This window comes from Hyperoodon ampullatus (assembly GCF_949752795.1).
Source record: "Hyperoodon ampullatus genome assembly, chromosome: 8".
Lineage (NCBI taxonomy): Eukaryota > Metazoa > Chordata > Mammalia > Artiodactyla > Ziphiidae > Hyperoodon > Hyperoodon ampullatus.
The window spans coordinates 6,650,393-6,677,829 of record NC_136921.1 but is presented as its reverse complement, the minus strand read 5'-3'; the positions used below and the strand labels follow the sequence as shown (position 1 = coordinate 6,677,829).

At 44.5% G+C, this 27,437-nt stretch overlaps 1 protein-coding gene across 1 annotated transcript in view; it reads left to right on the top strand.

Moving 5' to 3' along the window:
- Window positions 1-20,254, top strand: part of TRPM8 (transient receptor potential cation channel subfamily M member 8) — a gene marked incomplete at both ends in the record, with an annotated part of 74,663 nt that extends 54,409 nt beyond the window's left edge. Inside the window, 4 exons of the mRNA XM_079710045.1 lie at window positions 4,746-4,936; window positions 14,333-14,432; window positions 15,505-15,538; window positions 20,204-20,254. Coding sequence (XP_079566171.1) covers window positions 4,746-4,936; window positions 14,333-14,432; window positions 15,505-15,538; window positions 20,204-20,254 — 376 coding nt within the window. The remainder of the gene's footprint in view (window positions 1-4,745; window positions 4,937-14,332; window positions 14,433-15,504; window positions 15,539-20,203) is intronic.
- Between the last annotated feature and the right edge of the window lie 7,183 nt (window positions 20,255-27,437).

Here is a 27,437-nt window from a genome sequence, read left to right as displayed (position 1 = left end):
CTGGCAAGTTTCTCGTATTTCAGTTTCTTCTAAAATTCTGCCGTTGTTTTAGTGTCTACTTTTTCTTTGTGAATTTTTTGCAGGCTTTTCATTCTGTTCTGTTAATCAGTCTTTCTATTTTGGTTTTTACTACCAAATGGCTTTAATTACTGATTTTTAAAAATCATTTTAACATCTGTTGTATGAGTGCCCTTCGTTATTCTTACTCAAAACTTTCCTGGCTTTTCTGATATATTTAATCATGTGGAGAGCCTAAGGCTCATCTTCTGCAATCCTTTTTTCTTTCCTCTTCCAAAAAATTTCTTTAATGAATTTTATTGTGATGATGTTAACTTTGCAGGGCCATTTAGGGGAAGCTGACGTCTTTAAAAAATGCCAGAAAAAATGGCGTGATTCTCCATTTATTCAAATACATATAGTTTCCCAGTAAACTTTTATGGCTGTATTCACATGGATATGGCCGATATTTTGTTACATCTTTTTCTAGCCATTTGTGGTTGTGAGTGAGATATTTTTTCTATTATGTTTTTTTCAATAACTACTTTTTGATATGCAGGAAGGCTATGAAGTATTGCTTACTTATTTTGGAACAAGTCTCCTTACTGAATTCTTTTTTTTTCCCTCTCTCTTTTCCTTTTATCATATCATGGAAGTTTCCTCCTATTTCTTATTTATTAAGCTCCTTCCTTCTTCTTCTTCTTTATTTCTTCTAATCAGAAATGGATGTTGCATGTTGCCAGAAGACTTTCTAGAAACAGTTTAAATGGTATTTGTCTTTTTGATCTGTGATGTATTAAGAAAATGATGAATTATATAAATGACCTTAATATTTAGTCATCCTTTTGTTCTTTGGTCAGGCACATTACTCTTTGAACGCACTGCCGAATTTCATCCACGTACAAAGCTATGTGAATCCTAAACATTTATCTCTTGGTAACATTTGCACTGTCAGTGGGTGTCTGAGACTTTGTCTCTCCTGTTTCCTCTTCCTCTCGTGCTTATCTGAGGTGCTCAGATGCTCTTAGGGGACAGAGCTCCCACCAGCTGGGTAGCTGAGGGCACAGGATATCACGGGAGATGTCAAGTCAAAGGGGACCTTGCAGAATTCCTCTCAGGGAAGACGCTAGGTGGCCAGTGGTTGGCAGGGACAGTGAGAGCCATCAGAGCTGGGTGGGCGAGAGCCTGAACACGAGAGTTGGCCCATGTTCTGCTCTGGACATTTGGGTTTGCTGAGGGGGGTGGGGATGTAGTGGCCCCAGAACTCAGCCTGTCTGCTATAGAAATGGAAAACCCTGTCTAAAAAGCATTAAAATTATTTGAGCTAAGCAGTTGGAAGCCTTCCCTGGGGAACCCTCATGTCTTGTTGGCTGAGTCTGGACCTGACTCTAGAGAAAAAGAACAATTTGGAAGGTTTGGGGTTGGATTTCGCCTCCAGGTCACATTTTGCCCATTCCTGCTGCTCTCTGGGGCAGGTGGACGTAAGTAAATAAACCTCAGCATGGCCAGCCCCGGAAATGTGTTATTTATGCAAAGTGGCTTTTGGGTATTAATGTCCAGTAATCAATCAGTTCACCCACACCCCCTGTGGGATGCGGATAAGGGCTTTTACCGTTTGCCCAGGAAAGGAGCGCTGCTCACTGGATGCACATGGACCCTGAGGTGCAGAGGAAGCAGAGGTTCCAGCAGGAGGCTCCTTGGAGCCTGCTGGGTTGTCCAGAGGAGCACATGGGGCAGTGATGGGAGGCGGAGTTCTTCAAAAGAAAGAATGATACAGGGCTTCCCTGGTGGCGCAGTGGTTGAGAGTCCGCCTGCCGATGCAGGGGACGCTGGTTCGTGCCCCGGTCCGGGAAGATCCCACATACCGTGGAGCGGCTGGACCCGTGAGCCATGGCCGCTGAGCCTGTGCGTCCGGAGCCTGTGCTCCGCAATGGGAGAGGCCACAGCAGTGAGAGGCCCACGTACCGCAAAAAAAAAAAAAAAGAATGATACAAACACCAACCCCTGTTGTCGGCACTGGCCTAAGTGCATTTCAGACCAGGGCTTGGCGGCTTTTTCTGTAAGGGCCGGCCAGGGTCTTGGCTTTGGCCAGATGTGCAGAAAGAAGCAGTGCTCGGCGACCCCACACCCATCCCTGCCTCTTTGCTCGTGGGCCCTACAGAACAGGTTGGGTGTTAGATTTGGCCCCTGGGTCACAGTTCACCGATCCCTTTTCTAGATGACCTGGAAGGCTTAAGATGTTTTTCACTACCTCTGAGTAACAAGTTAAGCTAAAATGCAAATCTCTTCCCACTAGAACCCTTCTTGGCCACAGTTCCACTTGAAGATCCCAGGGAAGGGAGGGAGAAGACACCTTCCCCAGCTCTAAGCATCTGAGTGTTCCTCCCTTCAACAGGAGCTATTAATTCCTTCTGGATAAAACCTCAGCAAACAACATTCAATGCATTAAAATGGATGCAATTTGGGTGTCTGTTGAGTTTTAGGGGGCAGTCAGTAGGATCCATTTTTGGCTAAATACATAAGATTTTAAGATGCTCCTAGGGGCTCATTTGAATGGTGATACTTGTTCTGGAGCAAAGTATGTAGTAAAACGTGATTCCTGGCACGTTCTTCGCCTGGACTTCATTAACCTGGGCGTGCCTGCCGTCCTCTCTTATTGCAGTGACAGAAGCCTGCAGTGCCCTTTGCAGACACAGAATCAGCAGGGGCTGGCGAGGACAGATAATGATGCTTGGTATTCATCTTGGAGCAAAACCTGACCTACATTTGGAAGAAACATCAGGCTCACTGCCAGACTCAGTTTGCTGCAGTCTCATGCATCACAGTCCTGTCTGCTTTTCACCCAGAAAATCTACCACATAGAGTTGACACTTGAATCAGTCAAGAAACCGTTTTACATGCCTAGTAAAGGAGTTTACGTATAGTAGATACTCAACAAACATGAATTCCCTTTGCTTTAAAGACCACACCCAATTGAAGAGGCACTTTCTGGGAAAGCCTGCCCTGCCCAGACCCCAGGACCTGGTGTAGAGCTCAGAGGGGTCTGATTCATAAGTAAATGCCAAGATAAGCAGAACCAAGCTTATAAGCAAAGCCACAACCATGATCTGTATAGGCTAGTGTTTTGCTCATGTATATGATCCTCACTTGGCTAAAGATATTTAAGTCTTAGGTTGTAGTGTGCTAATAATAATAGTGAGTAATAGTAATAGTAACTATTATTACTAATAGTAATAGTGAGGTCTCACAACAAATGTATCCCATTTCTCTGCCTGCAAGGTTTGGCCTCTGAAGTTTTGGCCTCTGATGTTTTTACCCAGAATTTGGAGAATTTAATCTATCTGCAGTCAGGATTTGCTGTTAGGCAATTTTAAGGGGTTTGTTGCTGCTTCTTTGGCTCTTGAAGGAGTGATTTGGTGCTAATGATAAAAGTATCTCAGATGATTGAACTTCAGCAAATGGTAAAATGCTTCACAGTTATCTTTTACTAAGTAGTCCAGCCTGATCCTTTTGAAATGGAGCACGGCTCAGAACATTCACGCTCCACGTCGTGAGGTGGCATCATGTAGTGACAGAGCAAATAGGCACTGGGCTGGATTTTGGGGTCCAAATTTTGGCTTCATCACCTGCCAGTCGCGGGACTCAGACAATTTACTTACCCCTGTTGTGCCTTAGTTTCTTGATCTGTTAATCACAGATGATAATAGCACTTAACGTTCTACAGAGAGCTGTTTGCAGACTAAATCAACTAATACAAGTCGACTGCTTAGAACAGTGTCTGGTATGTAACAAGTGTTAGCTACTTAACAATCTTGGTTTAATTTGTAACAGATAAGTCAGTGGTATAGTCAGACATTTTCTGGATAAATAGACGTTTTCCTAATTCTTTGTTCTGGGATTTATTTCTCCCTGTGAATTGTGATTTACATAGTGAGATTGTGTTGTGAGTACAGGTTTGAGCCTCATTATTTTCACTCACATGTAAGCATTTGCCCAAAATATAAAAGTTAGTCATAGACATATTTTTTAACGGCAGCTGCATAGTGTAATCACATTGATTGGCCATAACTTGCGATATATTTTCTTAGGGTTGAACATTTTCGTTGTTCCATGCTGCTGGGTGGAAAGTGGGAGCGGCTGTTACTCAGCGTGCTGTGGCAGACACCCATGTGTGATATCCATTTCTATATTTTCTTTTCTCAGTATCTCCTTATTCTTAGGTTAGATTTCCAGAAGTAAAATCAATGGGTCAACTGGATAAATATTTTTAAGGTCCCTGATAAATATTAACAAACTGCTCTCCCAGATTGTTTATAATTAAGCTCCCACAGTGACGTTGGCAACTTACTCCTCCGAGAGTCGCCACCTTGGGCCTCTGGGTATCGAACACAATACCAGACTAACGGAAAAAGGGAATCCTTGAAAGGTCTTGAAACACGCCTCTACCGTGTGGGCACTTGGCGGGTCCTTCAGCCATGCCCTGCCTGCCCCCTCGCAGGCAGGAATCGTTTTAAAGTTCATTGGACAATCTTTTGTGATTAAAAAAAAAACAAACCAAAATAACAAAAGCCAGACCCAGTTTTGGCCCAGCATGAATGGAAGGGTGCCTGAGTTGTTCAGGCCCCGACACCACCATAGATTCTTCTCTCCTATGGCAGTGAGAGCTTGGTACCAATATCACCATATTCGGCAATGAAATGGCCAGGCCTATGGAAAGCTGAGGCTTGACCTTCTCTCCCCCGCACCAGCTACACCGTGGGCACCGTCCAGGAGAACAACGACCAGGTCTGGAAGTTCCAGAGGTACTTCCTGGTGCAGGAATACTGCAGCCGTCTCAACGTTCCCTTCCCCTTCGTGGTCTTCGCCTACTTCTACATGGTGGTCAAGAAATGCTTCCGGTGCTGCTGCAAAGAGAGGAGCGCAGAGTCTTCCGCCTGCTGTGAGTGGCTCCTCTGTTGTGCTTGGGCTTAAAGGCAGGGATTCCTTCTGGGGAAGCGTGTCTGGTCCACATCTCAACAGGAAGGGTTAGTCCCAGTTATTTCAGCGCTCACAGGTGTCTGTCTGTAAAGTTCAGGCATCGAGCCCCCCAGTGACTTACTCGAGAGAAAGAGTAGATTGTTTTTTGAATTTACAGAGAACAATATTAATATTTTAGTAGACTTTACAATGCTTAGAGCAGTTGTCCATGCCCACAGGTTTTTTTTTCTTGTTTTTTCTTTTCTTTTTTTAACGGTAGTGTTATCATAGCTGTTTTATTTTATTTTTTTATTGAAGTATGGTTGATTTACAATGTTGTGTTAATTACTGCTAGACAGCAAAGTGATTCAGTGATACATATATATGCATTGAAAAGGTAGATTAAGAAAGCCTTCTAGTGGGGCTTCCCTGGTGGCGCAGTGGTTGAGAGTCCGCCTGCCGATGCAGCGGACACAGGTTCTGCCCCAGTCCGGGAAGATCCCACATGCCGCGGAGCGGCTGGGCCTGTGAACCATGGCCGCTGAGCCTGCACGTCCGGAGCCTGTGCTCCGCAACGGGAGAGGCCACAGCAGTGAGAGGCCCGTGTACCGCAAAAAAGAAAAAAAGAAAGCCTTCTAGATCTGCCAGGACAGCCTTATTCCAGGGGGCTCACTTGTGGATGTACATAATAATGACGTAAATAGGATGTTGAAGCAACAGGATTCATGGCGTGGTGTCAAAATGTGACTTGGTCCTTGCTCTCTGTTGCTTGTGTGACATTTATTCTCTGGGAGATCTTAGCTTTGATTCCAGCAGGGGTCATGACTTTCCTGGTTGTTCTTAGAGAACTAGAAAAGCTTATGATGACTTTACTTGGTAAAGCAGTCTCAATTTAGAAATTAGGACCTGCAGTCCAATAGATTAAGCAGCCCATTCATCGTCATTCAGAGGGGAGACTCCTCTTACCCTGAGGCCCCTCTCAGCCGGTGGAGTTGTCAGGAAGCATGGGCTGCTGGCTTTTCTCTCTTTCTTATTCCCTTTCCTCCCACTCACTCACCAGCTGCTGTTCCTGACCTTCTCTGGGTTGGAGCACAGGGAGAAGGGAGGGGAAAGAGCAGAAATCCTGTTCAGCAACGGTGGTGCTGCCCTGGGCTGGCTCTGTGCTCGCTGGCCTGGTGCATGCTTAAAACTGACCCTCTGCTGTGTGGGCGCTTGGCGGGTCCTTCAGCCATGCCCTGCCTGCCTCCTCGCACCAACCACAGCTCCCGGGACTTGGCGATGCTCTCTCTGGGGGGCGCTGCCCCACAGGAGCCTCTGGTTTCCAGGGGTGCACTCTGCACAGACTCTCCCTGCTGGGGGCTGTGGAGTTTGTTCTCCCTCTCACGTGGTCACCCACCTCCTCAGCCCCGACAGACTCCAGGCAGATGGGTCCCCACCTAGCCCCTCTCCTTGCCCCTGCTGTGGGAGCCGGAATCTCTGACCCTTGACCCTCAGTCACACCTGGGTCCCCATCGTTTTGGCTGCAGGGAGCACACGTCTGGCTCTGTTCCCCACAACCCGAGATGTACTTAATGCCCCTTCCTGGAGCCACTGAGCCGCACAGATCTCCCTCACCCACAAACTTGTTTCAACCAAATTCAGCACAAGGGAGGAAGAGGCCTATTTTCATTCATCTGGATGTCTGGATGCAAAGGAAAAGATGGAAAGGGCACCACTGGCTTGTACACTTTGTCTTCTAACCTCAGACTTAAGCTGGGGACTCCATCTCCCGGTGGGTGGATAGGCGCGCAGCCACAGGACTGACGTCTGCACGGCGACGGGGCCCAGGCACTTTGGGGTCCGCACAGTTCTTTTCATTTCTTTTAAAAATCAGAAGAAAAAGAAAGAACTTTTAGGTGACAGAAAACCTATTGGTATATACTTGTCCTTATACCAACCCAGGCATATAATCTTTTGCATATTTTCTTGATCCAGGAAGGGGCCCACAATGGCAAAAGTGCCGAGGGCCTAGGGTGGCTGACTTGTCCTGGTTTGCCCAGAACGCCCCTGTCTTAGCGCTGAGGGTCCTGCATTCTGGATGTCTACTTAGGGTGACCGACTTGTCTCAGTTTGCCAGGGACCATCCCTATTGTAAAACTACAAGTCCTGCATCTCAGGAACCCTGTCAGTTCAGGGGCTGCTGGTCACCCTAGCAGGGCCCACAAGAGTCATCAGTGTCCCCGTGTGCTGACTAGGTAGGCAGAGTTAAAGACTCAGGTTGGGCCCAGCCCTGTACCTGCGGGATTTCTATCCTCAGTCCCATTCTTGAGGAAAACAAGCAGATCTGAGTCTCTAAGCAGATCTGTTGTGTCTTATTGTGAAACAACCCTTTGAACTCTGGTTCCCTAAAACTACCACTGTTTATCTGCCCATGACTCCATGGGTCAGTCCTGGGCTGGTCTCTGCCCCTTGTGGTGTCTGGCTGTTGGCAGGTAGGCTATGGGCTGGCTGGTCCCAATGTCCATGTGTGCTCACATGTGTGGGGTTGGCTGGGCTGTCATCAGGGAGCCTCAGTCTCCTCCAGCTCAGGCTCCCACAGCTGGAGCCTAGACTCCCACAGAAAGCAGAAACTGCATAGCCTCTGAGGCCCTGGGCTCAGAACGTCAGATGACATCACTTCTGCCACATTCTATTGGTCAAAGCAAGTCACAGGCCCACCCACCTCAAGGGAGAGCAGCCTACACACGGGGTGGGCAGAATCTGTGGCCCTGTTTTGCCATTTATCACACCAGGCATCCCCTGAGCAAGCTGGATGAGCTGATCTCCGGAGAGTGCCCTTCCCCCCGCCACCCCCGCCCCTGCCCCTGCCCCCGCCCTGCCCCGCTCCCACGCTGGCCTATCAAGAGGAAGCAAGGTTCTCATCGCCCTCTCCACCCAGGCATCACAGCTGGGCTGAGTCCTTGCCGTTGGGGGCGGTGTGCATGCGGGCTTATCTCTCATTAACTCACCTGCCATATTAAACCTAGATCTGACACACTAGGAATGAAAACATTTCTCTAGCCAGATTGATCTGACACACTAGAAATGAAAACATTTCTCAGTCCAGAATTATCTTTGATGCCTCGAACAGTTTAAAATAAAATTTTCTCAGCTATAATGGCTGTAACCGCATTCACCATAGGGAAATGCTCAATACCTAGGCTGACCCTATGTACATACACAGCCCTATTTGCTGTGCTTTTCTTGAGCCTCAAAAGCTTAGACAACTGAGCATGGATCTTTAAGAAACAGCTTCTTGATCTTTCTCCGTCCTTTGCTGCTCTTTCTCTGCCACTTTCTAAAATGATATATTTTCATGAGCAATTGGAATATCTGCTATGTTTTCCTCCCTTGAAGTAAGCTTTCCTGAGCATTTCCTTTCTGAGCAGGGTCTGTGATAGATGTGGATGGTATAGAAAAGTACAAACTTGGTTCCAGAAAATGACCTTCAGCCATTGGGATAAAAGTGGGTGCCTCAATGTTTATGAGCTATCCAGTTAGTCTTATCACTTAGATTCTAGACAACTACCAAGAACCAATGAAAACATTCTCATGAAATGTCTAAATAGAGTGATAAAAAAGGAATATCACTGAGTTCTTATAAATTCCAAAAGCAAGAGCCTACCAACCTCATTTCCTGCCAGCGTTGTCTTTGGAAGATTTTTGTAAAACCCATCCCACATTTTCTGCAGATCTGGGTTTAAAAACAGAGGGAGTGCAGGGATGGATGGATGGATACGGTGCATGGGAAAGACAAGCAAAGCGTGAAGAGGGGCCTTCCCTACCTGTGCACATGAACGAGAAATACTGTAAAATTATTACAGGAGGCGTTCATTTCTTTACACACATTTACTCTCTGTTCTGTGGATACAGCTGTGAACACAGCCATGTGGGAGCTGGGCTCATGGGCCATGGCCTGGAGGGATGCCAGCCCTGGGACGAGACGGTTAGTGTCACAGGGAGCCTGCCAGGCAGGGAGTGAAAGGGGCCTGGGGATCATTAATTCAACAAATATGCGTCAGGCGCCCACCATGCGGCAGCCAGGCATTGTGGAAATGGTACTAGTGGCTAACCTTGCCCTCAAACAGGGCTCATAATCTCAGGAGAAGAAAGAAAACGAGAAAGCTTAATAGAGAAGTGTAGGAAGCATGAATTTAGAGAATGTGCAGGGTGCCATGATAGCCACATTGTGGACACTTACACCCCAGACTAGAGTGAGTCAGGGGAGGCTCCCTGGGGGAAGGGGATATTGAAACTGAGACCTAGAGGATGAGTTGGAATTAGCCAGGCAAAGGTGTAGATGCTGGGAGGGGCCCAGTGAGTGAGGAGAGGTCAGAGAGGGAAGTTACAGAGGTCAGAGGACAGGTGGGAGGGGTCCGGGGGGCCAAGGGTTGCAGGGAGACTAATGAAAGACCCTGGTCCGTGTCCCACAGCCAGATTCTAGCCCCACACAGTCTCCTGCCTCCCATCCTCTGCCTGCTGTGTCACAGTGTACATCCTGAGTCCCAGGGGAAGGAAAAAATGCAGACAGAAGACATGATAGTACAAGAAATGGCAACATAAATCATGAAACACCCTTTTGCTGATTGAACTTATTTCCCTCAAGATGCAAGTGAACAAAGAAACTCCCAGGGCCAGTAGCAGACACCCTCAGATCACTATGTAAAATGATGCTTCTCAGATCCTGACGTTCGTTCTCCTGACTTGGGGAAGAGCAGTCAATTTAGGGTTTGGAGAGTGGGGCAGGATCTTGAGATGTGTCCCCCGAATTGATCACTATGGGTAAAAAGAAAAGCCTCTGTTAAATAGCAAAAAACTGGGTGTTGGGGGCAATTTGGGAAAGGGATAATCTAAGGGAGAATCCAGTACAAACAATTAAAGGAATACCATTAAGCTGGTCTTGTCTCCAGCTTACTGATTTTTGTCGGGATGCGTTAGAGCTTGTCTGCTTTGTCTGTGCCTTGTTCCTACTGTTTACTGTGCTGTGTCTCCCTGGGGCTGCTGGGTGTGTGTTTATTGTTGCCCTCTGGTCTTTTCTTTATTGCACCTGATAAAATGGTCAATGACTACCATCATGGGATTCATGTTCTGTATTGGGCCAATCATTGCTGTCCCTTTAGTGTATCCCCAATATTTTGATGACTCAGAAAGTAAAAATACAAATTTTATGAACCTAGACATGATAATTGGTGGTAATTAAGAAAAATTTAACTTGCCAAGAACCATCATTTTTTGTGGGATTCCTTAACTACACAGGAAAATGGAGGAAAGATACTCAGGAATATGACCTTAAATGTTAGTCATAACTTACTTCTGTGTTATCCCTGGAACCATGATCTCCTAAAGTCTGGCTTTCAGAATGTAAAGGTACCAACAACCCCCATCTCGTGTCACAGTTTAAAGAATCCTCATCGTCAACTCTTTTAACAGCATTATTTCAAGACGTTAAATGTCACTTTGGGGAATGTCATTAGCTATCACACATATGTAAATGCCTTTCCTAATGAAGAAAGGTGTTTTGACAATTTGGATAAGTTGCTGTCTTTCCCCTCATCATTTTGCCATGGAGGACAAAGTGAGTCATTTCTAACTAAAAGAATGAAAAGTCTTTATATCTGGGATGGGAATTAAAAGTTGAGACCTGGAATATGTACTCAAAGACCACACCCAAAGATCAGAGGTGCGTAATGAAGTGTCTCAGAACTATCTTTGAGTCTGTTTTTTTTTTGTTTGTTTGTTTGTTTTTTTTGCGGAACACGGGCCTCTCACCGTTGTGGCCTCTCCCGTTGCGGAGCACAGGCTCCAGACGCGCAGGCTCAGCGGCCATGGCTCACGGGCCCAGCCACTCCGCGGCATGTGGGATCTTCCCGGACCGGGGCACGAACCCGCGTCCCCTGCATCGGCAGGCAGACTCTCAACCACTGCACCACCAGGGAAGCCCTGAGTCCGTTTTGAAGCCATGTCATGGATAAGTGTCTATAGAACCTGAGGGAGAGCTCAGGGGACCAATCCATGCCACAGATTTGGAGGCAAATGCAAAGTAAATTTTGGAAATGTATTGCTGACTAGAGGCTCTGGCAAAATGTTTCATACTTCTTCCTGAATCGTTCCAGAGAACAAAAACAAACGATGGATAAAAGTTGTGGGGACGAAGATTTGACGCAATATAAAGGCAAAGCAATGCTAACAACTAGTGCTATCTGGAAATGATGTGATACCCTGTGAGGTAGTGAATTCCCTATCACTAGTGGGATTCCAGTTGGGGGTGGGTAGGTAGCGGGGCCGTATGGGATGAAGGTCCACTCTCCAAAGGTACATTGTGTTCAGCCCAGGATCAATGGAACCAGGAAACTCGGTGTTATAGGTAAGGACAAATCAGTCCTCCAGATTCAGGATAGGTTGAGAAGGCAGAACGAAATGCATTCCATTCCCCCGAAACTTATTTAATGATTAAGTACAAGAAAGAACATAAAAATGAAAACAAATCCCCCAGTCTGGCCAGCAAGTGGACAAGAGCTTCAACTAGAGAAAGCAAACAGGTCAGAAATGAGCTGTGTTAATCTGCACCTGTGTCCCTGATAGGCCCCTGGGAAAGTGATGCTTTCACAACAATCGGAGAAACAGACAGTGAGCCTGGATGTTCTCTTCTAATAGTTCTTAGTCTCAGGAAGGAATAAAGAAATAGGGAGAATGGGAGACCACAGGGCAGAATCCTTTAGCCACTGGGCAGTGATGACAGAAGACAGGGAGCCAAGAGCCCCAGTTTACTCCCTGGAGACTTCTGGGGGGACCTGGTCACCACCTGCTCATTTGTTTCTCCTTAGGGATGCCTAATTCCGGAACCACAGCATCCTGTGGTTGTCGAATCTCCTCATGGTAATTCATTTCCTACCTTTACTTTGCATTTGCCACCAGTGATAGGACAATCATGGGGTTTAAGCTTAAAATTGCTCTTCTTTAGAGGAAAATGCAAGATTTTTCAAATAACTTTCAGAAAAGGTAGAATCCAAACTTCCATTTTTGGTACTTTTTTGGTGACATCTTCAAGTAATAGTAAAACATATGCTACCCAGTCATTGCATTTGTATAAAATTTGCTGTTTTTCATGATTGAAAAAGTAATCCAAGCTCATTTATAAAATGTTCAAAAAACACAGAAAAGCACAATTAAGAAAGAGCAAGAGCCGATGTAACCCACCATCCAGAGATAAATATTGATAACATATCGGTATTGATTCTATTGTTCTTGTGTGGGTGTATGATAATTTGATTGCTCTGTGCATCCACATTCAAAATCTAATTTGTTGGGCTTCCCTGGTGGCGCAGTGGTTGGGAGTCCGCCTGCTGATGCGGGGGACACGGGTTCGTGCCCCGGTCCGGGAAGATCCCACATGCCATGGAGCGGCTGGGCCCATGAGCCGCTGGGCCTGCGCGTCCGGAGCCTGTGCTCCGCAACAGGAGAGGCCACAACAGTGAGAGGCCTGCGTACCGCAAAAAAAAAAAAAAATTAAAAAAATCTAATTTGTTCATTTAACTAATAATCTCCCAGAGAACATCTCCCATGGCCATAAATATACATCTTTATGACAATTTTTAACTGTGGAATATTCCAGCCTATAGGTATACCATACTCAATTTTTTTTTTTTTTTTTTTGCCATACGCGGGCCTCTCACCGTTGTGGCCTCTCCTGTTGCGGAGCACAGGCTCTGGACACGCAGGCTCAGCGGCCATGGCTCACGGGCCCAGCCACTCCGCGGCATGTGGGATCTTCCCGGGCCGGGGCACGAACCCACGTCCCCTGCATCGGCAGGCCGATTCTCAACCACTGCGCCACCAGGGAAACCCTACCATACTCAATTTAACCAATCCCTTGTTAAACACGTAGATTGTTTCTCCTCTTTTGTTATTATATAACACTATGAGAAACAGTTTTATTTATTCATTTTTGAGCGTATCAGTGATATTTTCCTTTGAGTTCTTTCTAGAAGAGAAATTTCTAGATACATTGTATGTACTTTTGATATGTCTGCCCCCCTTCCCATCCCTCATTCCCTGAGGCTGTAACAATTTACAGATTTTCCCATTATTTGGGAAACCTGTTTGTTTACATCTTCTCCAACAGAAGGTACAGTCATTATTTTAGACTCTGCTAATTTTCCAGTTTGGTTGTGACAATGCTATGTTATTGTTTCAATCAGCATTTCCTTGACAGTGAGAGAGGTTGGACATTTGGTCATTGGTCATTCTTGCTCTTTAGCCACCTGAATTCAGGAGCATCTATCCTTTCCATTGATTATTAAGTACTCCTATCAGGCTTCTACATACATTTAGTTTGAGGAAAAGACATTGGAGATGACTTTGCTAGGAAAAATCCACTTGAAAGAAATTCCGTTAGGAATTATTTTCTAAAGTGAAGAACCACCATTTAAAAATAAATCTTTATTTGCTATATAGGAGTTGCTTCAATCCTGACACTTTCGTATGTCTTTGACTCCCAATTAATTCTTTTTATATCTAGGAAGATCTTAAAACAGTTCCTAAACTCTAACATGTAGATGAACACATTTAAAAGTAAACACGAGATACATTTATTCCAAGTGGACACTTGCATGAACATATGTGCTTTTCTTTCCCTGTGAATTCATATGGAGGATTGCTGTCCATTGCACTAGTACCTGAAATACAGGTGACAGGTTGATTTGTTCTTTTGTTTGCTTGCCATCTGAAAGGTTAAGACTCTGTAAAAAAAAAAAAAAAATTGAACGAAAAATCTTGCTGGAACATTCCCCAGGCTAATTTTGCAGCACACCTGGCTTAGGTGAGAGGAAAAAACTAAACATCAGAATTATCCTTGAGGTCTACACCCAGACTGCCTATTTCAAGAGGGTAGGAATGATGTCCAGGGATGATTTTCCTCTCCTCCAAACTTTCTTCCCCCATGTTAGGTTGAGAATAGACAATCCATCAGTAAGTATCTAACTGAATGATCAGAGTAGTATTTTGATGTCATCAAAATGGAACAGGAGCACATAAGAAATGTGAGAACCAAATTCACTAGGGAAATGGTTTTGTTAAGTCACAAGACACACAGACAGGCTTTGGATGGATCTCTAGTTGGAATGAAGATTGCGTTCCTATTTCATGCAAGCTCCCATTCCTCACTGTTCCCAAGACATTCATTGATTTTCCATCGGTCTGCTGCTCTCACTAGTAAGTAGCATTAATCAGATCAGCCTGTGCAGGACAAATCTAATTCTCTTGGTTCCAGAGTGTATGGCAAAATGCCTTGCAGGTATTGATTTAGGAGGGAAAGGGGGCAAATGAAACAATTTGAATGTTTTTCTTTGTCTCATTATTCAAGGTTTCAAGAATGAAGACAACATGACTCTGGCATGGGAGGGTGTCATGAAAGAAAATTACCTTGTCAAGATCAACACAAAAGCCAACGACACATCAGAGGAGTATGTCAGTCATTTATTCCTGCTTTGCGAGCCTCCCCTTGTGTACAGAAGCCAGCAGAACACAGGCAGCTTATCTGAGCAAACTCTGTAAAGAGAATTTGCAGCAGAGAGGAGTGGCACCAAAAGGATATGGCTCAGGCAACTGAAGGTGACAAACGCAAAAGGGTGTGCCAGCCTTTCAGGAAGGGCAAAACCCACCCGCCTGCCATCTGATTGTCCTTCTGATTGAAGGGCAGAAAGAGGGATTTGGAGCCTGCAGGGCAGGGCTGTGGGACCAGGTGACAAGAGCGTGGGTCCCTGTGCCACTGCTGCCGAGGTGGATTCTAGGAAGACCCAAGGATTGTGGGGAACAGAAGTTACCTTGTAGGGTCTGCACATATATCTCTGTGAGGACGAAGCAAGAGATTAGAAGATGGCAAAACCCTTTGGTTGATCTCTTACAGACAGTTGTCCCTGAGAAGTTCTGAACGCCCTTTATGAGTCGCATGGAGTTGTTGTAAACATCCCATAGAACTAGCTAAGTCACTGACTCCCTAGGTGGTCCATGAGGAATGTGGGTTGCAGGGCATCCGGAAGCGTGTCCTTCGTATTTAAAGTGGAGTCACTCTTACAGAGAGCTCCAAACACACCTCAGAATTCAGTCTAACAAAGAAAGCGTAAACATAAGAACAACTAATCCCTTCGTTAGGTTCAACACAGCTACTGCCAGCAGGGGATGGGAGGCATGCTTTTGCTCTTTGAGTAACAAAGCAGATGCCCTCCATTCTCCTCCATCCCTAGATGCGGAGATCTTAGTTTTGGAAGGACGGACCTTACAGGTCATCTTCCACCCCCCAATCAACAAAGGTAGCATCTATTTGCTGTCCTTCCATATGGGGTGAGAGTGGAATTCTGCTTCGCTTGGGTATTAGGGAGAAAGTAAAAGTGGTAAAAGCAGGTGACGTTGATTTAGTTGAAGATGAAAATGATCTGTATTTTGTTCTTTAAAAGACTGCGAAATGGAGCCTAATAGCCCTTTTTGTTTCTCTCTCTCTCTGTTCTCGCTCTCTCTTCTTTTTTAACTTCCTTGAAGAATGAGGCATCATTTTAGACAGCTGGATACAAAGGTATAGTTCTGTTTATAGTTTGGGAATTATTTTTTTAAATCTCCATTATCTTTGAGCTTTCAGCTAGAGGCCAGTGTCCAAAAATAGATGAAGTTAATTGTTTAAAAAAAAATGGATGTGACCCTGTTCTATACTCAGCTTTCTTTATTCACTGCATACAGTTGGGGTGCTGGAATGGCATTGCTTCTCCGATGCTCCCAGCCCACACGGGAATAGTCCTGAAGTCCCATTTCCACGACTGTCTCTGTCTACCCCAGGACCCCTCCTTTCTTTTTCTCTCAGGTGTAAGATGCTTGCAGTGACAGGGAGCACCAGAAAGGCTCAGAAAAGCAGGGTGGGAGCCTAGAGACTCTATGCCAGTCTTTGCTGCCTCTCTAATTTGTCATCCACATCATTTGAATTGCGACTGCAAGAATACACACGTGAATTAGACGTAGAGAGAGTATGCCCACCTCCACCCTGAGCTGGGTAGCTGGAAATTATGATTTGGTTCAGCAGAAGTGACAATCGATTCATAAATGTTGGCTCCCTGTTAGGCTCTGAAGAGAAGGTGATATCCGTGGCATTTTGGGTATGGCGTCCTGGGTGACACAGTCACATACCCTCCCCAGGGCTGTGTGGTTCCACAGCTTGACGATACCCCATCAGGGGCGGCAGGGTCTCCAGCGCCCGATTCCTTGCCTATAGTAAGGTCTCAAGGAACATTGAATAAATGAACAAAAGGTGCTCTTCTCAGAGCTCTTAGATGATCATTTATTCGGTTCACAATTTCTCGTATATGTATTTATGTGTTAGTTACCAGCAGCATTTAAAAGATCTGAGGCCGAGTTTCCATGGGCCTCCCTCCCTGAACTCTGGCCTTGTGCAGGACGGTGGGCTGATGCCTGGGACCTTCCTACTTACCCCCGCTCCCGCCCCCGCCTTCCCTCTTCTCTTCCTTCCTCTCCTTCCCTCCCCTGGAGTTGCTTGTTCCGTATATTGGACTCAGCCATTCAGGGTGACGGCACATTCTGTGCTGACAGTCAAATGTTTCCATCACAGTTTGCTTTAGTTCCCTATTGCTGTGCAACAAACAACCCCACATTTTTTTTTTTTTTTTTTTTTTTTTTTGCGGTACGTGGGCCTCTCACTGCTGTGGCCTCTCCCGTTGCGGAGCACAGGCTCCGGACGCGCAGGCTCAGTGGCCATGGCTCACGGGCCCAGCCGCTCCGCGGCATGTGGGATCTTCCTGGACCGGGGCATGAACCCATGTCCCCTGCATCGGCAGGCAGACTCTCAACCACTGCACCACCAGGGAAGCCCCTACAACCCCACATTTTAGTGGCTTCAAACAACCACTTTATTTCACTCTTGCTTTTCTGGGTCAGGGGTTTGGGAAGGGCTCAGCCTGGCAGTTCTTCTGCTTCATGTGGTCTCGGCTGGGTTTACAGGGCTGGATTTAGCTGGCGGTGAGGCCAGGATCTGGCACCTTAGTGTTCCTCCTCATGGCCTCTCTCTTCCACGTGATCTCTGATCCATGAGGCTTGGGGGTCTTGGGGCAGTTCCCCTTTTCCCATAGGGACTGGCTTCCAAGTGTGAACAAACAGAAGCCGCCAGTGCTCCTAAAGGCGAGACCTGGACCTGGCATGACATCACGTCCACCAGCATCTATTGATTAAAGCAGCCCCAGGCTGGCTGGGATCCAGGTGGGGGAGCAATAGACTCTACCTGTTCACGTTCCACCTCTTGATGTGGGAGTGACACGTGGACAGGGAGAAACGTGGCAGCCTTCTTTGGAGACACGCCATCACGCAGGAGTATACCTTGTTACAGCTGCTCTCCTTCTGATGTTGTACTGGTACTGATTTTTAATTGAAGGGCTGGGAAGACTCCTACGTTCTTAGAGTTGAGTATCTGGACATAAGCAATCATGCCAGGATGTATATCATGATTATAATGAGTGAATAGGGGAAAGAAAAGTGCTGGATATTTAAAAATTTTTTTTAAATGTTAGAATGGGGCTTCCCTGGTGGCACAGTGGTTGAGAGTCCACCTGCCGATGTAGGGGACACGGCTTCGTGCCCCGGTCTGGGAAGATCCCACGTGCCGCGGAGCGGCTGGGCCTGTGAGCCATGGTCGCTGAGCCTGCGCGTCCGGAGCCTGTGCTCTGCAACGGGAGAGGCCACGGCAGTGAGAGGGCGTGTACCGCAAAAAAAAAAAAAAAAAAAAAAAAAAAAGTTAGAATGCATGAAAGGAAGCATAGGGGATAGTATTCTAACACTGAATATGTATATTAGATGACTATAATGTGTAATATAGAATATATATAAAGCCTTATAGGATTATTCACTTTCTCTACGTCATATATTTATATTTAAATATATTGTCTGCTGCATCGGTACCTAAGCTACATAGCTCGTAATACTTACTGAGCACCTGCCATATGCCAGGTGTTGGGCTAAGTGCTATCAAAGAAGACATGGGCCCCAAATTTCATGAATGGATCCCTTGTTAAGTGGTTTGGGTGTAGGAGCATTTTCCAGCTGAATTATGTAGGATTAAATAGCGATAACTCTTTTCTTAGCCTTATCAGGCATATGTTCCAGATTGCCCATGTCTGCATTACCGGGAGCAGGGTCAGCAGCTGTGAAGGCCCTGAGTCCAGAGACGCATGGAATGTTCTGGGCAGCTAGAGAGGGATGGCATGGATCAGGGGAACCCCGAGTAGGAAGAAAGGGGGAGGCTGGGTCGTCCTTGGCAGGAACGTGCTGGCCTCTTTAGGGTTGGATTTTATTCCCGTGCAGGGCAAGCCTCTGGGGACACACCTGGGAACATTCCTTTCAAAGATATCCCTCTGAGCGGTCAGAGTGGCCACATAAGAGGGGCTCACACAGTTTGGTTTGGGGAATAGAGGTGCTAGGGACTTGTCTAAGTGTGTGTGTAGAGAAAACAGTCTATTTTTGTTTGTTGTGTTGAGTTGTTTTACTTGTGGAGTCACTTAAGTTGGCTTTGGAGCCCATGGAAAGTACACTTGGGGCTGGGCTCAAGCTTCTGCAAGACTTGCCACTGCCCCTGCTCTGGGGCGCGCAGAACCCAGGCAGGACGGCAGCCAGGGGATGGGGCGAGCGGGACCTGGGCCGGAGGTCAGCCGGAGATCCAGGTACTGGAGCAGCTGAACCGACTCCCAGGGGCCAGGGAGGCCTCCCAGCCACTGCGTGTCTGTGTGCGGCAGGGCGACCCTCCGGTGGGGACAGTGGACCTGAACATGACGATTGTGGGCGTGGTGCCGAGGGGGTCACAGATGACTGGAGTCCCAGTTGGGGGCTGTCCACACACACGTGTGAGCCAGGGCTCTGTGGGGTCCTCAGAGGAGTGCCTGTGGGTCCAGCCCCCTCTGCATCTCCCTGGCTGTGGAGCTCCACTCCTTTGTTGGTTCCTGCAAGAAGTCCACCTACATCATGCCTTTTGCAGGTTTTAGTTGAATTTGGGCAGATCCCAGGGAAACCTCAAACCACACAACACTGAGACCTGGGCCACCACCCACAGGATTTCACTGCCTCTCTCCCCGCTCCTCTCCCGCTCCCCTGCCCTCTCTCCCTGCTCCTCTCCCGCTCCCCTGCCCTCTCTCCCCTTTTTATTCCCTCCCCCTTCCTCCACCCCTTCTCTTCTGAGCAACAAAAAGTCTCTCCTTTCTATCCAAGGAGAATTTTAGGGTTGGCCACTTGTTTCTTGAGCAAGTTCTTGGTGTCTTAAGCCCTGCTAAACATACTAAAGTCCTTTTACTGTCAACCAATACAGAACTCTCTCCAAAGCCCCTCCAGTGAAAAAAAATTTATCTGTCTCATTCTTACACCAGAAAACAAAGTTATTCACATTGACCTTAAGTCTGTAAGTAGGAATCTTACTATGCCTTCTTTATTTAAGGCAGCCATTAGCCCTTATGGTTTCTTTTTGTCCTTTTTTAAAAAAGAGTTAAAGGAAGAGGTTAATACTGGAAATAAGCCTAAGTTAAACAGAAAGTTTTCCTTGAGTGAGTGATATAGCAAGTTGGAGACCAACTGTACAGAGATTGCGTTATGTCTACAGCTTTTATTAAGTGTAAAAATATAGCTTGTAATTTAAAGTGATCTTCATGCATCTTGTGTAAAAACTTGTGAAATATGCATGTATTGAAAATAATTTTATCACGCTTTTTACTTAAATTGTTTTGCTACTTATACTGTTTTGTGTGTGTGTGTGTGTGTGTGTGTGTGAGGGGAGACACTTTATTTGCAAAAAGTTGATTAGTATTGTATCACATTATTTTCATTATATTATACTTTTATCAAAGCAAAACTTTATTGATGCCTTATAATTTTATTAGTTACATATAACATTTTTACTTCTATATATTACTTCTCTCTGTTGTAATCTATCCTTTCTATGTAGGAATCACTAGTGATTTTTATTTGAGTAAAGCTAATCCTAATTGGTGCTAATGATTATTTGCTTGTGATATGATTTCAGAAAGTTAGTAATGGACAGAGTCTGAAATATCACCTGGAGCCTGCCATACTCCAGGCATGAACCATACTTGCTATTTTATATATAGTACATCTATTTCATAGAAAAGCCATAGAGTCATAATTTAAAATTTAAAGTTGGAAAATTGATCTTAAGACCAGTTTTATTTTTTCCCCTTTCAAGCTTAATGATCTCAAGGGTCTTCTGAAAGAGATTGCTAATAAAATCAAATAAAACTGCATGGACTCTAATGGAGAAAAATCTAATTCTAGCAAGGTAAGTAATTTTAATGGCTTTTTGTTTTGCTCTGAAAATTTACGTATTTTAAGACTAATTCAGAAATCATGATATTTTCTCAGTTACTTTCACATATGATCAGATTTGAAAATAAGGCATGGTGTAAAAAATTCAAACAATAGAGGTATATAGAAAAGAACAGGTAGAAGCCGCCCTCACATTACTTTCCCTGTCTGCTCCCCGGCCCGAGGTTAACTCTGCTAGCAGTAGGTTACAGTATCCTTTTGGATCTTTAAAAAAACAAACAAACAAAAAAAACCTTCCAAACTATACAGCTATTTTTGGCATTAATTGAATCAAGGTCACACTATTCTAAGACTTGGTATTATTTTTTTTCTTACTTAACTCTAGATCATGGGTATCTTTACAGATTCATGCCTCAGACGTGTACCTCATTCTCCTGATACATCATTTATGTTTACTGCTATAAGGGATGTACAGATGTATGGGTTCTTTTGGTTAGTCTGTTTTAAATATTTGCTATCACCAAATGCATGTTGATCACATTTTACTACCAGAAATGTTTTAGTAAGGCTTTCAAGGTTTTTAGCAATAGCTCATTTGCACAATAAAAATGTAATTCAGTTAACAGACAAAATTGAGGCCAAGGCTTTGCTCCATGATCTTACCATTTGCTTTAATTATGTTTTCCCATTACCTGTCCAAATGCTGAAACAAAATGTTGTTAGGGACTTGTAAAGCTAGGAGAAAACAGCAGTGAGCGATCCATTTGATTAGAAGTTTTTGAGAAAGTGAATGGTAAGGAATGGAAACAATTAAGCCTCCCTCCTTTCCTCCCTTCCCTTTGTGTTTACTGACTGCCTTCTAAGTGCTGGGAGTACTGTGCTGAGACCGTGATGAGGCTCAGACGCTGATTTTTGCCTTTGCATAAATCCTCACACTGCAGAATTTCTATTCACAGGGTGACTGTGTTATAGGGGTAACTGTGTTAGGGTCCTTTCAGTATATCTGGTAGCTCAATACTTTTCCTTGAGTTCTGACAGTTATAGATCATGTTACAAGCCCTCTATCCTGGAAGACTTTGTAAGAGCAAGATTGATGCATATTACATTTGCATATTTATTTGCATATTTATTTTCTGTGAAAGCAGGTATAGTCTCCCAAGTTGCTCAAGAAAACAAACCCTGTATATTTAGGAAGAATTTATTTCAACTCTTTCGTCACGGTGTTTCATGAACACAATATTATACTTTAAATTATAATTCGAGTTTTGAAGCATTTATTTTGTTTGATTAATGAACTGAAATATAGAAAAGACAATTAGGAAGAGACAAAACAATTTAAAATGATTTTTAAAACCCTTAGAGGTGTAATAATTAGAAAAGATTCAAAATGAGCTGTACGCATCCATCTCTTAAAGCTCTAATCTCCTCATCTCTCCTTCTTTTTCCAAAAGTGTTGACTATGAGGAAAATGAGCAGACAGACTGGTTTCTTAGCAACTTGCTCTTTGCTTAAACTTAAATTGTTATTACTATATGGAGAGTTCATTAATTGGTGAATGAAGATGAATCGGGAGAAGGATGTTACATCATGTGCAAGTGGGCATCTTTAGAAACAATGCATTTGGCATGTCCAATTTGTTGGTATACTTTTTACTTCTGGATATAAGATCCATTTTCTTTTTTTGATGTCCTCTGTTTGGCATATGCTTAAGAGGTTCACTGAAAATGTAATTTTATAGGCAACCATCTACATGCTGCTAAAATATATATTTTTTTGATTCTTTAAATTGAAGTATAGTTGCTGTATGATATATAATATAGGTGTACAGTATGGTGATTTGCAATTTTGAAAGGTTATACTCTATTTATAGTTATTATAAAATATTGTTATTTTATAATAACTGTGTTGTACAATATATCCTTGTAGCTTATTTTCTACCTAATAGTTTGTACCTTTAATCCCTTACCCCTATGTTGCCCTCCTCCCTTACCTCTCCCCACGGGTACATGTTGCTGAAATATTATTCTTGTAGTGTCTCTCTGATACTTCTTTCTCTAGATGGGTGAGTGTGTCTTTTCTGGGGGTGGAGGCAAAGAAAGAGAATGCCAGCTTAAGTGGGTGTGAGCTAGCACCAGTGGAAGTAGGGCAGGAGTGGACATCTGGGGACAAGTCTTTGCCAATTTGCCCATCTGGGTTTTCCATCTCAACTCAGCCTTTGAGCCAGTAACTTGGGATGGGACGTTTGTGTATATATTTTCTTTGCTCCCACACTAAATTTGAAAGGAAGTAAGAACCAGGGTGAGAGAAAGCTATTTGTTTTCTCATACCCTTATACCTTCCTTGAGAATGGGGGTGGGTTGGGGGTGGGGGAGTACTTCCCTGAGGGCACTGGAAATTGTTTGATCCCTACATAATAATCCATTGATTCTTGTATTTGCTGCAGTTAAATTCTAGTTCATTTCGATAAATTATTGTAGTTCTTAACTTTCTTATCAACTCATCCTTTACTTACCAGAAATCATTCAGCAAATAAAGCACTTGGAAACTTTCTGGGTCTTTGAGGTGAGTCTTAACCATTCAACCAGAGTAATTCTGTTCATACTGGCAAACTGGTCAGAACTCACATCTTTAAGAGAAAAAATGGTTTTGTAATTACTTCAATACCAGAAGGCAATCTCTCAATTTTTGGTAGTACATTTGGACCCGTTACCAGCATATTACCAATGTATTTTGAAGCACGTCGTATCCTGAGAATGAAAGTGGGAAATCCTTCTTAACACAGGGCTCTTCCTTTGTTTTCACAGGTGGTATCAGACATCTAAATGGAAAAAATTCAAGGGATGCTCCTGAGTAGTTTTGTTCCCGTCTAAATGAGAATTGTTCAGGCCCCTGGGTGCACAGCGGTGGTCTTAATCACCCCAGTGTGCTCAATCTGAGAATAAAATGTGCTACTGATTTCACACGAAAGATGGATGTAAAGGAAGAACATCTCCTACAACTTGCTTCCGCTGAAGGCTATCTATTACTTTCTGAGTCTCAGTGGCCAGAACCTGCTGTTGATAGTTTAAACTGTACTGTCTTCCTGTTTCCTTCTCTCTTCCTCCTTTGACCCATGCATATTAGAGAATATCTCTCCTAGGAACTGGAACCTGGTCATGATTTTCCTCCTGTATTGTTATTTTGTTTATTTCCGATTGATTCTCCATTATTTCCTCTTTTTTTTTGTATAGTGTGACTAATTAGCTGGCGTATTGTTAAAAGTCTCCCCAGTCAGGTCAGATTCTAAAAACATGCTACAGCAAGAGGACTCTCCTTTCTTCAGGAGAAACTATTTTCATTTCTCATTATGCTTTTATTCATTAAAGCAGGTGATAAAACAGCATCTTCCTGTCTCACACTCACCAGGAGCTCCACTTGAAGGAAATATCCCCTTCCTAACAATGTGAAAAGGCACCTAAAAATGAAATCCTCAGAGGTGCATCTGATTTTGTTTTCACTGGGTGTTCCTCTTTCTCCTCCTATTCATTATTTTCCTATTAAAAATAATTAGTGGATATTATAGAAAATTCATGGGTATTATAGAAAACACAGACTACATGGAAAAGTAGAAAATATAGTCTCACTACCTAAAGGTAATCACTGCTAACAAGTCAGGATGTTTTTCCAAGTCTGTTTTTTTTTCTATGCATGTTTTATTTCTATTTAAAAATTTTACATAATGTCATCATACCACGTATACAATTTTATATACACTTTTTCAGTTAATATTTTATCGAAGATATTTTCTTTATACTCACGGTCTTCTTAAACTTTACATTAACAATTGCATGTTGTTCAGTGTCTAATGATTTCCACTATGTTGGTCATTGAAGGTGGTTCTCCTTGGCCAGGTGGATGAGCATCTTTGTGCCAGCATCTTTTTCCACAGTTGGGAAAACTCCCCATGGCTAGATTCCCAGGAATATGTATTGTTTATCAAACTATTTACAAGGCTTTTTCATAAATGTTTAGCAAATAGGAATTATTAACTTGATATAAGATATGAGATACATGAACCTAGAACTCTTAAGATAAAATATTATATCTAATCCTTAGTTTAGGAAGAAAGCAATATACTTATTTCAGTATTATAGATGGTGAAGGCATTGGTATAGACTTGGAAAAATTATATTATTGAACACTTGTAGTCCCAGCTTTGTCTGGAAGTGGTGTTATCTTTGCCCAAAAGAGATGCGCTTGGAAGTATGTAAAGTCATTTAAATGTCCATGATTAGTTTTTCCACTTTGAATAGAGTGTACTCAGTGGCTAAAGAAGAAAATCTTAGAAGGAAGCTGTTAAATGATTATCTAATTAGAAAAACTACAAAAGCATGAACCAAAAAAGCTTTTTCTGTTTTGTCTGGGAAGTAGTTAAAATGACTACTCACAATATTCATGATGTTTTCAGGGAATGAGCACAAATAAAAGGTGTCTTTTTACTTAGACCTCGTTAATGGTCTAACAGGGAATCTTATTCAGTAACAGGATTGATCAGTTCATGGTTTTGGATGCTGAAAGTAGATGGGATAGAATTAATGACAAATATTGTCAACGAAAGGAATTTTCAAGTTTTCTCTGTTGGTGAGAGAATTTCATGTTTGTTTCAACATGGCAACTAGAAGAGCTGCCTTTTCTGAAGCCACCAAGAAGAGGCTTGTGTTATCTCCACGGTGACTGGAAAAAACAAAGTATATGGCACTGAACATACTGTGCAGAGAGTGGCAACTGTCCTAACCTCTTACCTTCAATTCAAGTGGTGAATTTGAATAAAATCCGTAAATTAAATTGAAAACCTACCAGAAGACAAAACTTAGCATAACTATTGGCTGATCCCCTTAATTGTGTTTGTCCCTACATTCACATTTCCACTGACTGTTTTTTTGTTAGTGTAAGAAATAGGCCATGTGCTCATCAGTATCATGAGTAAAAGCAATTCTCCCATTGATGCTGATGACAGAGAACTTGAACAATACTCGGAATTCACTTGTATTGGAGAGGGGACTGCCCAGTGTTTCCAGCTCAGCTTGTCTGGGTGATGTTTTTGCATGGTGACTCTCCATGATTTTTGTGTAGGCCAGTTCATTGTTTTAGGTGTAGCTCATGAAAATAGCACACGTCTTGGATGCACCTCTCATCAAGGGTGCTCTGTCTTGTATATGGTACTAAAAGTGTCCTGTGCACGTGTACATCACTGCTGATAACCCTACAGCTTGGTTTAAATGAGTGGGTCAATGAATTAACCAGGAGGAAATGTCATGGGTTGCCTTTGTCATTCTACTGAGCGTGAAAAAATACAATTCCTTCCTTCATCCAGATGCATTTCTATGGGGATTTGATTCCCAGAGTTACGTGAGCTGACTTCACTAAGCAGATGACTAGAACATTCTGAGCGAATGCAAGCAGAAGAATGTCCCCCGTGGTTCTGATTCTTGCCAGCAGGGCCAGATTTGGATCCCATGGTTAAGCACCCATCTGTAGCCCAAGGGTCTCCAGCTTCTGTGACTTGGAGCTAGCCTCCTATGTCACCAACCCTCAGATGTGCATAGCAGTTTCTGAGATTACAGGGGTCTCCTGTGGCCTCAGGATCTGTCTTGGGGCCAACATGGTGTCTTTTGTCCACAGCCCCATGTGGTGATGGAGCCTCAGGCCCAGACTGACATACATGGTTTCCTTGCTGAGGGCAGGGTCCTCCAAAGCCACCTTGGTTCCAGGCAGAACTGGGGAAGTGTGTCTCCCTCACGCCATCCCTTCCCCCTCTTGGTCCATGTGGGGGACTGCACTGTGTGGTTGTCATGGAGACGGCCTCTGCCCATTTCCTCCGTCTCAAAAGGAAAAGGCTGAGAAGTCGGGCCGTTGGCCGAGCTGGAGCTGGATATTGGAGACAAACGTCCCACTGCCTTTCCCGACCCCCATCCCAGGCACGCGTGGACTGGACGGGACTTTATTCTCCTGAAGATGAAAATCGTGAGGGGAAAAGCAGCCTTCGGTGGCCCACCCCATCCATCCATCAGACCTCAGCAGATGTTTCTGAACCATAGTTCATTTAGGATCAAGCTGGGGCTTTGGGACTGCACGCGCACACATTTATAGCCTCAATGTTTTTAATCAGTGTTTTTTTCCCCTGGCAGAAGTCCTGTGTGACTAGGAGAAATTTCCCTCATTTTTTCATAATGTGCAATGTGTTGTCACTAAGTGTCCACTGTGAGCACTTCCTGGGGACCCAGAGTAAAATAAGTAAAAAATAAAAATTAAAACAAATCAAAAAGGAGAAGGAGGCTCTGCCCTCCATGGTCTTACAATCCATTCGAGGACATTGATTTAAGAAACAGGAACTTGACGCGACAGACAGCATGCCACGTGCAAAGGCAGTGGGTTGCAGACCCAGGAGAGACCTGTGTGGGCGGAAGGGTTCAAGAGGCACCTGCTTGTGCAGCAGAGGCAGGAGATTGGCTTCCCCCGAATTCCTCCGTGTCTGTAACTGATAAGTGCCTTGAGAAGTTCCCTGGGGTAGAGAGTGAGGCCCAAGTGTCTAAAGCGGGTCACTAATTGATGTGCACACGCAGGGCTGAGGTGTCTGAAGTTGCTCGGGGGAAAACAGGCAGATTTATGGTGATGGGACACAGAACAAAGGTGCAGGCTAGGAGGGGCGTGTTAAGGGGTGTACAGGGTGCAGTTCTTGGGAGCCCCTCCCTGTGAGGGCACCAATCGTCAGGAAAGAAATATACAAACCAGGAAGCAATCACGGCAGCAGACAGAGCACACGTGGTCATCTAGACTACGGACCACATCATGCCTGGGAGCCACCCTGGGGCTCCTGTCACGCTGGACCACAGCAGTATCCTTCAAACACCTGTCTCCATCATTGCCCTCATGGCTCCTCCTCATTCTCGGCACTGCCTGAGAGTTATCTTCTTGACTCTCCCCCACGGAGCATCCTGTCCCCTGCTCATGAGTCTTCAGTGGCTCCCCATTTAATTTCTGCCCAAATCCCAAAAAGGGAGCTTATGACATGGGCAGCCTGCCCCTCATCTGCCTCTGCAGATACATGATGTGACCTCCCTGCCTTGTCCCCAAACTCCATGTGGCTGTCCTGTTCTGAGCCGAATGCTGTGTCC